This window comes from Somniosus microcephalus, chromosome 10 (genome assembly GCF_052327205.1).
Source record: "Somniosus microcephalus isolate GS21.2 chromosome 10, FLI_Smic_1.0, whole genome shotgun sequence".
In the NCBI taxonomy this organism is placed as follows: Eukaryota; Metazoa; Chordata; class Chondrichthyes; order Squaliformes; family Somniosidae; genus Somniosus; species Somniosus microcephalus.
In genome coordinates this window covers 189,849,786-189,866,929 of record NC_140996.1, presented here as the reverse complement: position 1 = coordinate 189,866,929, position 17,144 = coordinate 189,849,786, and the positions used below count along the sequence as shown (strand labels likewise).

At 42.8% G+C, this 17,144-nt stretch overlaps 1 protein-coding gene across 2 annotated transcripts in view; it reads right to left on the bottom strand.

The window, feature by feature from the left end:
• Positions 1 to 17,144, bottom strand: part of LOC147111942 (neurobeachin-like) — a 1,011,877-nt gene that overhangs the window by 784,007 nt on the left and 210,726 nt on the right. For both annotated transcript variants that reach the window (XM_085999351.1, XM_085999350.1), the window contains exons 2-5: positions 14,932 to 15,163; positions 8,755 to 8,855; positions 8,411 to 8,506; positions 4,418 to 4,539 (exon numbers count right to left, since the gene is read on the bottom strand). In XM_085999351.1, the coding sequence (XP_085855477.1) occupies positions 4,418 to 4,539; positions 8,411 to 8,506; positions 8,755 to 8,855; positions 14,932 to 15,163 (551 nt within the window). The remainder of the gene's footprint in view (positions 1 to 4,417; positions 4,540 to 8,410; positions 8,507 to 8,754; positions 8,856 to 14,931; positions 15,164 to 17,144) is intronic.

Sequence of the window (17,144 nt, the reverse complement as noted above, 5' to 3'; positions counted from 1 at the left end):
ATGAGTAAAACAGCTTACAATGGAGGGGACCATAGTGGAATGTGAATGGGAGACACCAGCAGGGAACTACATGTAAATCTAGTATACCCTATTCATTGCATACAATATGGTCTACTGTGTATTACGAAGAACAAATGCAGATTGAGTGACCGTTTTGCTGAGCCTCTTTATTCTATCTGTAAGCACGATCCTGTGGTTTTCCACTTTAATTCTCCCTCACATTCCTACACCAATCTTTCCAGGTTTGTCATTCTATATTCTACATTGCTCCAACCAAGCTCAATGCAAAGTTCAGGAAGAGTTTCTCATCTGTCTCCTGAGCACTGTGAAGCCTTCCGGTCTGAATACTGACTTTAGCACCTTCAAACCTTAGCTGTCTTCTCCATTCTCCTACCAGTCCTTCCTATTCACATTTCATTGGGTTTCAATCCATTTTAGTATTTTTATTCATTTCTGACTTTCTAATGTTTTTTAACAGCATGACTGATAGGGTCTTTATGGCCGAGCTTTTCCGGGGGTCAGCAGGCACGATCAGTGATGGGTTGGGTGGGAAAGCATTTTTTTCCCCCAGCGGGTCGGGACCCCGCTGCCACGCACCTTTCCCAATGTCGGGTCTGGCAGTGCTGAGCAGACCAGATACGCAGCGGCAGGGGACCCACTTCAGGTAATTATGACCCTGTTTAGAGCTCATTAAGAATACATTTGAGCTCACCTTTTGATTTTACATGCTCGCCCACGGGGTCAACGCTGGTCGTGGACCACATCTGTCAAGCTGAGATGGGAGTTCAGTGGCCATTAAATCAGCTGTTGAGTTGACAGCTTCAAATGTACAGTAAAAGTTCCAACCTGACAGATCATCACTTTCCTCAGTCACAAGCTTTTCCTCACTGCATTTCCACAACAAATTCACCATGCTGTAAGTCTGACCTCATTACTTCTCTCATCATTGACAGATCGCTTCTGTCATCTCTACTTCACCTGCCATCTATTCCATCAGCATGGGTGCACTTTATACTCTCTCACCTTGGTCCTCAGAATCCCACCATGATCAGCCCAACACCAGCCGCCCCAGCAGCACCAACAACAACACCACCAACCTTCGCTGCAATCACCGGATGCTGCACAGAACACAGGGTACCAGCACCCGACCACGTTGCTGTCCAGGAAGCCAGGGATGACCTCACCATGGCCAGATTTACTTCACTTGGCGCTGTACACCCTGGCTGCCACATGATGCGCCAGGTTGGCACCACCATAAAGCATCCCTACAATGCCCAAGCCATTCCTTTCACACTCATCACCATTGTGGGGGGTACCTTTATGTTTCACCATTCACTGCAACTCACTAAGCCACTTCCAAAGGTGCACACAAATCTGTCGAAGAAGGCAAAGTATTGAAAATAAAGGTTTCAATGTTTGACACCACATTAACAGAAACTTTACATGAATATTGCATAAAACACCCAAGTGCCTACCTTTGTGTGCTGTTAGTTGGTATGATTGCACTAGGATGAGGGGGAGTGTGAGGGGTGGCTAGTGAGATGAGGATGTGATAATGTAGATAGAGATGCAAGGTAAGTTGGTGTGAGTAAGGATGTGCAGGAGTACAGTAGGGAAGGCGGAGTGATGGGGATGTGATGAGAGGCACAGCAGGATGAGGTTGAGTGTGGCTTTGTACTAATGTTTCGTGATCTACTGAGATCATTGAAACGTTTGCGGCACTGTCAGTCCTCCTGACCACATCCCTGCTTGTGCCCTCCTCTGGAACCAGGCTGTGTTACTGTATCTCCTGGGGAGGTCTCTTCCGCCCATGGGAAGGGAAGAGGACCTCCCTGCGTGCTGTGACTCCCTCCATTAGCATATGGAGGGAGTCATGGGAGAGTCTGGGTGCAGCCCTGTGCCTTTTGTACAGTCATTGTCAGTGTTTGCAGCACCTCAATGCTGTAGAACACTGACAGCATAAATGTCAAATTAAGGTTGGCCATGGTCCTTTTAAGGAAACCGGCTGATGACGCATCATCAAATGACGTCACCAGACCCGCTTCCTCTAATTGGCCGGGAAACGCACTGGGTGGGCTAAACAAGCCCAATCTTGGGAAATTAATTTCACAGCAGCAGGGTTGGGACCCGCCACCAACGTCGCCCACCACGGACCCGCCAAGGTTAGTAAAATCCCAGCCTAGGCATTTTATCCATAGCTTTTCATCACTTTCCAGTTCTTCCTTTTATAAATATCAGAAGTTATTAAATACATTAGCAGCTGCCTGTAACAGTACTTAAGCATTCTTAGACTTATCCTTTACCAGTTCCCCTCCCCCTCTTTGTTATATCAGTCCTGCAGAAGAATTGGTCTGCTTTCCTTTATTAATCTGATGATGGGTGTCAATCAGAAATATTAGCCTCCTTTCTTTCCAGGTGCTAATGAATCTGCTGTGTATTTGCACGATTTTCTGCTTTGATTTTTGGTTTTAATGTGCCTGTCTCATTCTTCGTAGCTATTACTATTTCAATATGCTGCACTTTGATCCAAATTAATTTTGAGGGTGTGAAGAACTGATTTAATTCTCTTAATTAAACCTACTATACAAGATATCTCCTTAACTGAATACAAGAGTTATTACAAGAGTGGCTGAAGAGCTCCTCCCAGAGTCGCAATGTGGATTTCGCCCACTGAGGGGCACAATGGACACGATCTTCACCGCGCGCCAATTACAAAAGAAATGCAGGGAACAGCACCAACCGCTGTACATGGCCTTCTTTGACCTCTCAAAGGCCTTCGACACTGTCAACCGTGAGGGATTATGGAGTGTCCTCCTCGAATTCGGCTGCCCTCAAAAGTTTGTCACCATCCTCCGCCTGCTTCATGACGACATGCAAGCCGTGATCCTTACCAACGGTTCCACCACAGACTCAATTCACGTACGGACCGGGGTCAAGCAAGGCTGCGTCATCGCACCAACGCTCTCCTCGATCTTCCTTGCTGCAATGCTCCATCTCTCCCTCAGTAAGCTCCCCACTGGAGTAGAGCTAATATATAGAACAAACAGGAAACTGTTCAACCTCCGTCACCTCCAATCCAGATCCAAGGTCGTCCCATCCTCTGTCGTCGAATTACAGTATGCAGACGGCGCTTGCGTCTGCGCACTCTCGGAGGTCGAACTCCAAACCATCGTTAACACCTTCACCGAAGCGTATGAGAGCATGGGCCTTACACTAAACATCCGTAAGACAAAGGTCCTCTACCAACCTGCCCCCGCCACACAGTACTGCTCCCCGATTATCAAAATCCACGACAAGGCCTTGGACAACATGGACCACTTTCCATACCTCGAGAGCCTACTGTCAACAAGGGCAGACGTTGATGACAAAGTCCAACACTGCCTTCAGTGTGCCAGTGCAGCCTTCGGTCGCCTGAGGAAGAGAGTGTTGGAAGACCAGGACCTCAAACCCGGCACCAAACTAATGGTCTACAGAGCAGTAGTAATATCAGCCCTCCTGTATGCCTCAGAGAAAAGGACCATGTACAGCAGGCACCTCAAAGCACTGGAGTGGTACCACCAACGCTGCCTCCGCAAAATCTTGCAAATCCATTGGCAGGATAGGCGCACCAACGTCAGTGTTCTCGCTCAGGCCAACATCCCCAGTATCGAAGCTTTGACCACACTCGATCAGCTCCGATGGACAGGTCACATCGTCCGCATGCCCAATACGAGACTCCCAAAACAAGCACTCTACTCTGAGCTCCGACACGGCAAGAGAGCCCCAGGTGGGCAGAGGAAATGCTTCAAGGACACCCTCAAAGCCCCCTTGAAAAACTGCAACATCCCCACCGACACCTGAGAATCCCTGGCCCAAGACCGCACAAAGTGGAGGAGAAGCATCCGGGAAGGCGCCGAATACCTCGAGTCTCTTCGCCGGGAGCAATTGGAAGCCAAGCGCAAGGAGTGCATGTCAACCCAAGCACCCCACCCACCTGCCCCTTCAACCACCATCTGCCCCACCTGTGTCAGAGACTGTAGGTCCCGCATTGGACTCAGCAGTCACCCGAGAACTCATTTTTAATGTGGAAGCAAGTCATCCTCGGTTCCAAGGGACTGCCTAAGAAGAAGACAGGAGCTAATTGAAGTTTGGAGTAAAAGAGAGGTAATGGATTTTAAATATTGCATTTATCACAGACTTTAAAAATGCTAAATTCAATGCAAAGAAATACGGAGCACAAACATGCCAATTCCATATAAACTGCTATTTCTACTACTTAAAATACAGTAATTTAATTAACAATATTGCCACTTGCATTCAGAGTAGGATAACCACAAGGCACTTACTGCTCAAACCATTTGCATAAATTTATCAAGTGCATTCTTACAAAACACCTATTCACACAATTACTATGCAGAAGTAAATTGTGAGTACATACCAGTAGAGATATGGCTTGTCTTTGTCCACATTTATATTATTTAGTGGATCCATGCGAAACCAGGTGTTTAAAGTAAAACCATTTTGGTAAGGCCACTTAGCAATAGGAGGCAAAGCGATGGCCTGGTGAAAAGTGAAAGGTAACAGATTTCAGAACCAAAAGCAGCTTTAGTGAAGCCTATAAACATACTCATTCATTACATGCTGCCACTGTGATGTAGTCTGCTGCAGTGCACATATACTCTGATGGTCAGCTAGTGTTGACAAGACCTGGATCAGCAATGGGAATATTTTAACAACTTCCATTTATATAGCAATTTTAATGTAGCAGAAAGTCCCAAGACACTTAACGAGAGCGTTAAATAATTTTGACACCGAGCCATAGAAGGATATATCAGGACAGATGACCAAAAGCTTGGTCAAAGAGGTAGGTTTTAAGTAGCATTTTAAAGGAGGAGAGAAAGGAAGAGAGGTGGAGAGTTTTAGGGATGGAGTTACAGAGCTTAGAGCCAAGTCAGCTGAAAGCATGACCAGCAACGGTGGAGCAATTAAAAATGGGGATGCGCAAGCTGCCAGAATTGGAGGCGCGCAGAGATCTCGAAGGCTTGTAGGGCTGGCGGAGATTACAAAGATAGGGAGGGGCGAGGCCATGGAGGGATTTGAAAACAAGGATGAGGATTTTAAAATTGAGGCGTTGCCGGACCGGGAGCCAATGTAGGTCACCAAGTACAGTGGTGATGGGTGAACGAGACTTGGTACGAGTTAAGATACAGGCAGCAAAGTTTTGGATGAACACGAGTTTATGTTTGGTGGAAGATGGGCCAACAGATCATTGGAATAGTCAAGTCTAGAGGTGGGGGCAGGAGTAACCTTATTTTTTATATGTTCTGACAGATCAATTGCAATGCTGCATCACAACATACATCCACTGGTGTTTGTTGAAAGTATCTGCTCAACTTTGCAATCCATTCACCGCTAAACTGCACCAGGATTTCAACCAGGCAGTCAGCATCCCCTTCTCCCTCCCCCCTGCCACCTCCATTTCTCCCTCCCTTCCCCACTGTATAGAAACACTTCAGCCATGACTAGATCGGATGTACTTTCCCCACTGTATAGAAACACTTCAGCCATGACTAGATCGGGTGTACTTTCCCCACTGTATAGAAACACTTCAGCCATGACTAGATCGGATGTACTTTCCCCACTGTACATAGACAACGCCTCAGTCATGACTTCGTCTTATGCCCTTATTTAATCGGGGGAGGGAAAAAGAAGGCAAGCAGGGAGGGAGTGAGAAGAGAAAAAGAGGGGCGAGGAAACTGAAGGAAGGGATGGAGGAATTAAAATGGGGGAAGGAGGAGAAAAAGTTGGAAAAGGGAAGTGGAGAGAAGAGAAAGAGGAGATAGCAAGATAAACAGAAGGGGAGCAAGAGAAACAAGTAGAAAGATTTTTGGGTAGATTCGACCAGCTGTAGTAAGTTTTCAAATCTACTAATTCAGATTATTATTGCAAGTATAAGATGATGCATCATTGAGTCAAGACCAAACATTTACTTTAAAAAAATCTGCAAATCAGCAGCAGTGACAGAGAAAGCTCAATAAAAATTTATGTAAAGTATTAAATAATGAAAGAAAAAATAAGCAAAATATATATTCTATGAATGCTCGCTAATGGGTGATGCTCCCTCAACATCAGCAAAAAAAAGATGATCGTGGACTACAGGAAGCGGCAGGGGGAAGGACACACCCCAATCTACATCGAAGGGGCTGAGGTGGAGAGGGTCAGCAGCTTCAAATTCCTGGGTGTAATCATTACGGAGGACTTAACGTGGTCCAATCACATCGACGTCATAACCAAGAAGGCATGCCAACACCTGTTCTTCCTCCGGAGACTTAAGAAATTTGGAATGGCCCCCCAGATTCTCACCAACTTCTACCGGTGCACCATCGAGAGTATCCTGTCCAGCTGCATCACTACCTGCTATGGCAACTGCACCGCCACAGACCGCAAGGCTCTACAGATGGTGGTGAAAGCTGCACAACATACTATAGGAATTAAACTACCTGCTGTCCAGGATATCTACCCCGAGGGGTGCCGGGGGAAGGCCCTGAGAATCATTAAAGACGCGAGCCACCCCAGCCACAACCTCTTCGCCCTGCTCCCGTCCGGTAAGAGATATCGAAGCATACGGTCTCGTACCAGCAGGTTTCGAAACAGCTTCTACCCCCAGGCCATAAGACTTATGAATGAATAATTTATTATTTATTACTGTTGTTTTATTTATTATTACTGTATTTCTATTAGTATTTTTATCATTGCTATGCCATATTTATTCCAACATTGGGAGGACTCGTAAAAATCAACATTTCATTGTGCAGTGCACACGTTTGCTGCATATATGACAAATAAAATTGAATTGAATTGAAAGAGATCAAAGGTTGAAGTTGAAAGCAGAGTGTTAGCATATTTGTTAGTAGAATTGATATTTAATATCCAGTTATCTCAGAGCAGCAAACAAAACAAACAGAATGTTGCATTATATTAAATCATTAGAATACAAGTCTGAGGATATCACGCTGAAACTATTCAGACTGCATCTTGAATACTGTGTCCAGTTTTAGTAACTTAGACACAAGGGGCATGTTCAAGCACTGGAGGCAGTCCAGAAGAGAACCATGGGGGTCATACCTGGTGTCAAAAGATTGAAACAGCCCTGAAAGGAGGTGACAGAGAGGAAATTATACATTTATACAAGAGATTAATGGCATAGAAAAGGTAAATCCAGAGCAAGCCACGCCATGGCAGTATGACAAGGTTTAAACTGGTAAAAGGAAAATTTAGGATCTACATCATTTGGTTATTTTCATGCAGAGCGAATAACACCTGCAATGGATTTGTGTACAGCGTAGCACAGGCAAAAATCTTGGTGATATTTAAAAGATAATTGGATGTCGTGATGGGAGCAGTGGGGGAGACATCACATTTTTCTACATGGCTGAGCCAAGTATCCTTCTGCATAAATATTTATCTTGCAATTAGCATTCGATATTAAAAGATTTTCCTTTTTTAAAAAAAACTGTCAAAAGTGTTTCTTTTAATATGTTGAAGGAGGTCCTGATATTGAGAAGCTATTTTCAAAAAAAACTTAGCAAGACAATGGCCCAGAAATTCGGGTCTCCACGGGTGAGTACGCACGGGGTACTCACCCGTAGGCCCAATGGAAGTGACGGTTTCCTGCATGCACTGCGCATGCGCGGGAAACCGGCACTTCCGTTTCCCTGAAAGCAGGGGTTCAGAGGTCGAACGCGTGCGCGGGAGAGGCTGCGCGTGCGCATCGAACTTACGTTTTTCTTGCAGGTTTTCCCGGGAGGGTAAGTCTCCAGAAGTTACACATTTAAAAAGCAGGCATAAGGCCTGCTTTTTACAAGGTAAGTGGTGAATTAATTAAAATTAAAACATTTTTTCCACAGGTTTATTATTTTTAAATACTTTAAAGAAAGGTAAGTTTATTTTTAGCCCCGTAAGAAAATAAAGTTACTTTTTTCAAAAATTTAAATTATTGTTTAAAAGTTATTTCATGTAATTTATATTTTATTTAAAAAATGTGATTTAAAAAAAAATTTATTTGAAGATTTAGTGATGTTTTGGGGCCCAAGTATTTCTAAGTTTTGACAGCACTTCCTGTCAAACTTATGAATGGAGCATTCCCTGCTCCGATTGGCTCCCCATGGCCCACGTGATCCCAGGGGACGCATCGAACTAACTGCGCCCCTGGGATACGCAAGCACTGCGCGCCAGCAGCTGGAGCAGGCCCAGGATCAGAATTCCACGGGGGCCCACAGCTCAACGGCCGATGCGCAAGGTAAGTGCAGGTCGGGGGCTTGCACCCGCGGGAAGCCCCCGACCTGAATTTCTGGGCCTATATAATTCTTAAAGGTGTTTATACAAAATAGCAAATAAAGGATTAAACAATATATAATTATAATAAACTTACTGCTGCACTCCGTCCAGGAAAGTTGAAGAAAGTATCTGGGCCTTGTCTTTGTGGCATCTGATTCAGAATTGACAGCAATTTAACTGCATGTCTTGGCTGTGAAAAAGATCAGGATTAAGCGCCTTCAACCTAGATGTGTATGATTGATCATGCATCTGTGGCAACATTTTACGATTGCAAGTTAGTTAATACATTTATTTTAAGCAAAAGATTGGTCACACCAGAAGATCTAAACACAAACAATTCAGATGGCCAAAATCAACGACTATATGCGACTACAATCAAGCTGGACTCCAGCTTCACTGATTTACATGCAATACTTAACTCTCAAAGCTGGAGCTTACCCAGAATCCATTTTCTCCACGCAGCATGCTAAAAAGCAGCTTGAGTTCCTTGACAGTAATGCTATAGCTTGCGAGAACACCCAACATATCAACCAGTAGATCTGCAAAGAAGAGTATTACACACTATAAATATGAAAGCTGTATACTGATACTTTTTATGTTACTACAGATGAAGAATGTAAACCAGGAAACAACACCTGAAAATAAACCAACAATGTTGGGTTACACAATTCGAAGTCCTATTAGGTATGAAAATGTTGTGTAGGTTCTGTCATAAGTGGCTTATATTTGATCTTTTTTACAACATCACTCCCGTACATTCAGGATATACTGCACCATGGCTTTAATGCTTGCTGACTTCTAATATTCTGCTACAATTTATATTAATTATGAAAAGAGCAGATATTATTAAGTAGTTTCATTTAAATGTTGATCTGAAATAAAATAAACATCCAAGTTCCCCTGATAACTCGGTGCCGTGTCGATCTGAGCCATGCAAATCTACCTAGGTTCACACTTGATAAAGAATGGTCACTTGGAACCTTTGGAGAAGGAGAGTAGTCAAGAAAATTGAAGGGAAAATATTGTTTATGTTCAGAGACCATCTAAACTGAAATTTTAACATTAAAAATGCTGGAACTACAAATAAATCCACAGAAGATCGCAGGCAGAGGTATCAACTCAAAAGTGAAAAATCTGTTTTAGAACGATTCAAGCTGGTAGCATTAAATTCCACTGCTAGTTCTGCATCATACTGTACTCAGTTGGTATGAAAAATAAGGTGGTCACATATTACTTGGAAAATAAGAATCTAAATGGGGTAGAAGAGCAAAGGGATTTCAGAGCACAAACACACAAATCACTAAAAGTAGCGACGCAGGTTAATAAGGCCAAAATAAAAAGCAAACCAAGCACTAGGGTTTATTTCTAGAGGGATAGAATTGAAAAGTAGAGAGGTTATGCTAAACGTGTATGGAACCATGGTTAGACCACACTTGGAGTAATGTGTACAATTCTGGTCGCCATATTATAAAAAGGATATAGAGGCACTTGAGAAGGTGCAAAAAAGATTTACAAGAATGATACCAGAAATGTAAGGTTATTCCTATCAAGAAAGGATTAACAGGCTGAGTCTCTTTTCTCTTGAAAAGAGAAGGCTGAGGGGTGACCTAATAGAGATCTTTAAAATTATGAAAGGTTTTAACATAAGAACATAAGAAGTAGGAGCAGGAGTCGGCCATACGGCCCCTCGGGCCTGCTCCGCCATTCAATAGGATCATGGCTGATCCGAACCTAGACTCACGTCCACTTCCCTGCCCGCTCCCCATAACCCTTAATTCCCTTATCAGCTAGGAAACTGTCTATCTCCGTTTTAAATTTATTTAATGTCGCAAAATATAGAAGATAGGAGCAGGAGTAGGCCATTCGGCCCCTCGAGCCTGCTCCGCCATTCAATAAGATCATGGCTGATCATCCAAATTCAGTACCCTGTCCCTGCTTTCTCCCCATATCCCTTGATCCTATTAGCCTTAAGAAATATATCTAACTCCTTCTTGAATATATTTAATAAATTGGCCTCAACTGCCTTCTGTGGTAGAGAATTCCACAGGTTCACCACTCTCTGGGTGAAGAAATTCCTCCTCATCTCTGTCCTAAATGGCTTACCCCTTATCCTTAGACTGTGACCCCTGGTTCTTGACTCCCCGCCATCGGGAACATCCTTCCTGCATCTAGTCTGTCTAGTCCTGTTAGAATTTTATAAGTTTCAATGAGATCCCCTCTCATTCTTCTAAACTCCAGCGAATATAAGCCCAATCGACCCAATCTCTCCTCATACGTCATTCCTGCCACCCCAGGTACCAGTCTGGTGAATCTTCGCTGCACTCCCTCCATGGCAAGAACATCTTTCCTCAGATAAGGCGACCAAAACTGCACACAATACTCAAGGTGTGGTCTCACCAAGGCCCTGTACAACTGCGGCAAGACATCCTTGTTACTGTACTCGAATCCTCTCGCTATGAAGGCCAACATACCATTTGCCTTCTTAATCGCCTGCTGCACCTGCATGCTTACCTTCAGCGACTGGTGCACAAGGACACCCAGGTCTCGTTGCACTTCCCCTTCTCCCAATCTATTGCCATTCAGATAATAATCTGTCTTCCTGTTTTTGCCACCAAAGTGGATAACCTCGCATTTATCCACATTATACTGCATCTGCCATGCATCTGCCCAATCACCCAACCTGTCCAAATCATACTGGAGTTTCTCTGCATCCTCCTCACAGCACACATGCCCACCCAGCTTTGTGTCATCTGCAAACTTGGAGATATTACATCTAGTTCCCTCGTCCAGATCATTAATATATATTGTGAATAGCTGGGGTCCTAGCACCGATCCCTGCGGTACCCCACTAGTCACTGCATGCCACTCGGAAAAAGACCCACTTATTCCAACTCTTTGCTTCCTGTCTGCCAACCATTTCTCTATCCAAGTCAGTACCTTAACTCCAATCCCATGTGCCTTAACTTTGCACGCTAATCTCTTATGCGGGACCTTATCGAAAGCCTTCTGAAAGTCCAAATACACCACATCCACTGGTTCTCCCTTATCTATTCTACCAGTTACATCCTCAAAAAATTCCAGTAGATTAGTCAAGCACGATTTACCTTTTGTAAATCCATGTTGACTTTGTCCGATCCTGTCACTGTTTTCCAAGTGCTCTGCTATTACATCTTTTATAATGGGCTCTAGCATTTTCCCCACTACCGATGTCAAGCTTACCCGTTTTTTCTCTACCACCTTTTTTAAATAGTGGGGTTACATTAGCTACCCTCCAATCCATGGGAACTGTGCCAGAATCTATAGAATTTTGGAAGATGACCAGCAATGCATCTACTATTTCTAGGGCCACTTCCTTAAGTTTTGATAGAGTAGACAGAGAGAGAGAGTTTCCACTTGTGGGGAAGGGCAAAACTAGAGGCCATCAATATAAGATAGTCACTAAGAAATCAAATGGGGAATTCAGAAGAAATTTCTTTACCCAGAGAGTGGCGAGAATGTGGAATTCGCTACCACAGGGAGTGGTTGAAACGAATTGTATAGATGCATTTAAGGGGAGGCTAGATAAGCATATGAGGGAGAAGGGAATAAAGGGTTATGCTGATAGAGTTAAATGGAGAAAGACGGGAGGAGGCTCGAGTGGAGCATAAACACCGGCATGGTTGGGCCGAATGGCCTGTTTCTGTGATGTATATCTTATGTAATCCTATGCAGTTAAAGTATATCGCTGTGTAGGCATACTTCAATGCATGAACAGTGATGCGCCCACCAGTTTAAGAATTGCAGAGAACTATTTGGTATTACGATATTCAGTGTTGCAGTAACTTTTGTTAAGTTAGTTCATTTTGTACCAGTTTCAGGTCTCCTGATGCCAAAGTGAACCCCAATCACTCTGAGACTACCTCCTTGAGATGGTGAGTGTTGCACCCTGGGGAAGGGCATCACACCCCAAAATGATCCTATCCTTGCTCATGGTAATGCATACCGACTGCAGGCATTACTGGATAGTGATCAAGAGCTGAAACCCTGCTTACCAAAATTCAAACTGCCCTCAGATCAGCAACTTCAACTCCAGTTATGTAGCTTTTGCACTGCATCAATACAGAAACTATAGTATAACTAGACTGCTACAAGCAAGATTATAATTGTTGCATGGCCCAACATGATCAATGAATCTACTGATCATTCTTTAATAGAAACCAACAATTTGTTTGACAAACATCAGTTCAGGCACATGTGCCATCACAAAGGCAAACCTTCTACAAGACTAAAAAAAATTCCCTCCAATTCTAAAGGAGGAAGCATAAACCACATGATCCGACAAGAGTTTTTCCTGCTGTTATTGTCCAACGTACTTATAATAGATATGTGCTAATATTTTCATACAACTGTGAACATTCATTCATATAAGTGGTTTAAATTGTACATCTTACTTGTGAAGAGACTGGCACTAAATAAAAATAAATTACATTGTTTTTGGTAATATTTTGTTAGGCGGAACTTAATTTTAATTTGTGATGATTTTCTGGCAAAACAGGCCAACTAGAATTGTTAATCTAGAAAAAGAGCAGTGAGAATACTCGCTTTACACCTTTGTAGTTACTGGTTTGATTCCAATGACGGACAATCAATCATTCCAGTCTTTCTGTATAAGCCATAGCGATGCATTCCACTAACTCTTGGTCGTCATTAAGTGGAATGCCTTCAACACAACGGCAACATTGAAAGGGGGGGGGGGGGGGGAGGAGAAAGGACAGTCGTCTACTTGTACTTTTGGTGGGAAAGTCAATTGTCATGGAAAGTACTAGACTCTATCCACTCAAAGATGTGACTAGAGTGACAAAACAATAAAAGTGAAAGTAAGATTAATCATGTTAATTGATTAATATACAAGAAAAAATTGTGAACTTTGATGCTTCTTTATGAAGTTGTCAAACAATCAATCTTACAACAGAGGCGCAACACCATCTTTGGGTCAAGAGATGAGAGAGAAATGCCATCATCAAGGAAATGTATCCCAACCCCACAAAAAACAGATTTTGGCAGCTAACACAGAGTTGCACCGAGAGTTATCATGGCAAATTTTGCAACTTACAACTGCTAAAAATAACGACAAATGGACAGAAGGTCAGAGGTAAGATTTTACAGTAATATGTTAACTGGAGTTTAACTTAACAAAAAATTGTTTAAATTAATTTTAAAATACTAGCAAATCTCCTATGACATTGCTTATAATGAATCAAAGAATATGTATTTTCATAACAGCAGTGTTATGCCATGTAGTGCATATTGTATTATGCAATACAAAATTTTAACTAAGTACCAATATCATACCTTAAATCTCCTAAATATTTAAAGAGCAATATTCTAAATACCAAGTAAAGATCCTTAGTTACCACAATAAGCTTAAAGAGCGAGGATGTTCACTCTATAACAGTGTAGACTTCAAGGAGAAATGACTGAGGTCTTTAAATAAGGAAAAGATTAGACTTGGTCCATGTGGATAGACCATTTGAATTAGATAGGAGAGAGGAGACCAGGAGGCACGAGTATAAGTTACATAAGCATTGCATTTAGTTAGATGCAGGAGGTATTTCTTTTCAGAGTCGTCGGCCTATAGAACAAAGTTACCAGTTCATGCAATGTGTGGATTTGCTGCAAACGTTAAAAAAAGGTGTCAGATGAGTTTCTGACTGAGGCCAACGTCACTATGTATAGAAGGTGAGATGTTGGGGGATGTATTTCTGAAACTTGTTTGATTGCCTTCGGGGGTCAGGGAGGAATTTTCCAGAGTTTTCTTTTTTCCTAAATTAGCCCTGGGTGATTCTTACATTTTTTTGCCTCTCCTACAAGATTGCACAGGTGGCTGGTTCGTGGGGTGGTGGATGGGGGGCAGTGTGTGCATACATTTCACCAAGACAGTGTGGAACAGGTCTGATGGACCAGCTGGTCTTTTCCTGTCCTTCATTTTCATATGTTTCCTATGTTTCCCTGTGTGACAACTGCAATTCTGTAGGAAGCATCAAGAAATAGGAGAAAGGTTAAGAGGAGAAAAGAAAAAAACAAGGAGGAAAGAAATATGAAAGTGAGGGAGGTGAAAAAGAGTAGAGAAGAAAGACAAAAGTGAGGGAGACAATGAAACAAATGCAAGAAAAACAGAAGTGGAGAAGGAGAGTGAAAAATACAAGTGGAAGAGAGTGAAAAACAATTGGAGGGAAACAGAAGCAGAAGAGAATGAAAAACAGGAATGGAGGAGTGTGAAAAGCAAAAGTGGAGGAGAGTGAAAAGCAGAAATGGAAGAGAGTAAGTAAGAGAAGTGAAGTTGGGGAGGGGAAGAGAGGGAGAGACACACACATAATAATTGCTTTATTATTTTCAGGATGCTCAAATTGACGTACTTGCTGATATTTATTGAAAAACAATAAATGCCTTAATCAAAATCACTGAAATTTATTCTGCCAATTTACTTCTTTTTACAGCAAAGTGTTTTCTGATTAAACATAAAAAGGCAAACACTACATTTGACTTTCTTCACAATAAGCATCAAGTGTGTCAAACTTTATGAATTCTGTATTTCAGCAGATACAGTGTTATCAACATGGCTTAAATAATCAATACCTGCTATCATGTCATCCACTTTGGTCATCTTTAGTAGCACTTGTTCAATGAGGCCAACTTCTGTGCTTGCTTGAAGGTTGCGTACACTCTTGCGCAGAATGGCTGTGAACATACTCCAAATCTCTGCCTGGCAGGTGACATCACAGTGTTCAAGAAGTTCTATCATACATGCTATACTCTCTGCATCCTGAATGATGAAGTTAATTTCCAAATCAAATTCTCCACCAACCAGCTGTCATGGGGGAAGAGGGAAAAGGAAAAAATGTTTAACAGTTTAATTTTTTTTTAAATCACATAATTTCAAAGCATTTAAATCTACTGTATTTCCACCTGCTTCACGCTATAATGTCCAACATCAGTGATTTTTACAAAGCTACTTTAAGTAAGCTCCCCCGTTGGCACAGCAAGTTCATCCAGTAAATAAGATGAGCTAAGAGGGTTCTGTTCTTGATCGCCACTCTATCCCGAGTTATCTAAATCAGCCATGGAAGCAGTAGGAGCACTACAATTATAGCCTTAGTGCCCATGCCTTAGGGAGGGCAAAATCAGCCACATCTCCCACTCCTGAACACTAACCAACAACCCTTGCTGCAAGAGCAAGTGAACCCTGGAGAAAAGAATAGGGCTCAGCTATGATGACCCTCAGTCAAATAACCTGTTGACTTTCACTGTTAAGACTCGCATAAGAATAATGGAACCATATCCCAACAAGGAAATAATGCATTCAGAGGAAGAGGGGAAGGAGAGGAAGGGAGAAAATTGACAAGAATATTTTTTTTAATGCAATTATAAGAAAAAACAACTTTTGTTCTTATTATGGAAAATATAGAATGCACTGCAGAAATCTTTATGCTAAACAAAATTCCCCAGAAATATAATAATGTAACTGAAGAACAGTTTAGGACTAATTCAAGTAACAATGCCACTGATTCATTCACTGCTCTCAGAAGGTGCCACATCATGTACATCACTTCCACATCTGTAATGTTGTCCATCTCCACCTCTGCCTCAGCAAATCTGCTGCTGAAACCCTCATCCATGTCTTTGTTACCTCCAGACTCTCCTGCCAGTCTCCCACCTTAAACTTGAGCTCATACAAAACACTGCTGCCCGTATCCTAGCTCGCACCAAGTCCCATTTCACCAATCACCCGTACTCGCTGACTTACAATGGCTACTGGTCCAGCAATAGCTCAATTTTAAAATTCTCAACCTTGTGTACAAATCCCTTCAAGGCCTTACCCCTCCCAATCTCTCTAGCTTCCTCTAGACCTACAACTCCCACCACTTCCTGCCCCGTACCACCGCCCTCCCACCTCGCACCACCTCCCCCCACCACACGCCCCCCTCCCCCCTACACGCCCCCCCCTCCCCCCAAAGATCTTTGCGCTCCTCCAATTCTGGTCTCGTGCACATCCCCAATTTTCATTGCTCCACCACTGGCGGTCGTGCCTGAGCCTTAAGCTCTGGAATTCGCGGGCTAAAGCTCTTGGCCTCTCTACCTCTCTCTCCTACTTTAAGACGCTCCTTAAAACCTACCTCTTTGACTTGGCTTTTGGTCACTGTTAGGATAAAATTTGGTTTAAGGGATATAAAGGGGTCCTCAATATTCGACCGGTATAAAACGATCTGAAAGGTACCATTTAGTCTTGTTAGCTGGAAAACGAAACGCAAAGCACCATGGGATACTTGAATATATTAACTCTTTTTAAACTAACAAATAAATTTAGATGACCAAGGACATTCCAAAGCTCCTCTCGTAAATTACTCCGAGTACATGTTTGGAGGAGGCCTCTTGAAAGAGATAAGGGCACAAAGGCACATTGATGAGGCCTTTGCAGGCAGGTCTCGGAGAATAGTCAGCTGGCCCTTTTTGACAAGGGCTTTGTTCAGTGAGACCATGTCATGCTGAAGATGCCTGCCTCCCTATTTTGATAACAAAAATAAGAGATAAGCTCATGAATGTGAAGTTAGAATGAAGCCTTTGCAGCCCATCAGCCACTCACTGACGTATTCAGGGGGTACTCGAGTTCGGAGGACAGACTTAGTAGTTGATTGATTAACCATGTAAACCAATGAAGTATCAATATTCCCATATATACACCCCATGAGTAATAAGTGGGTGTTGGCTAATAAAACTGTATAAACTAAGCTGTATTGTCATTTTTCCTCCGAGAACAATGCCTTTAGCTAAGCTAGTTCTCCCGTGTGCAC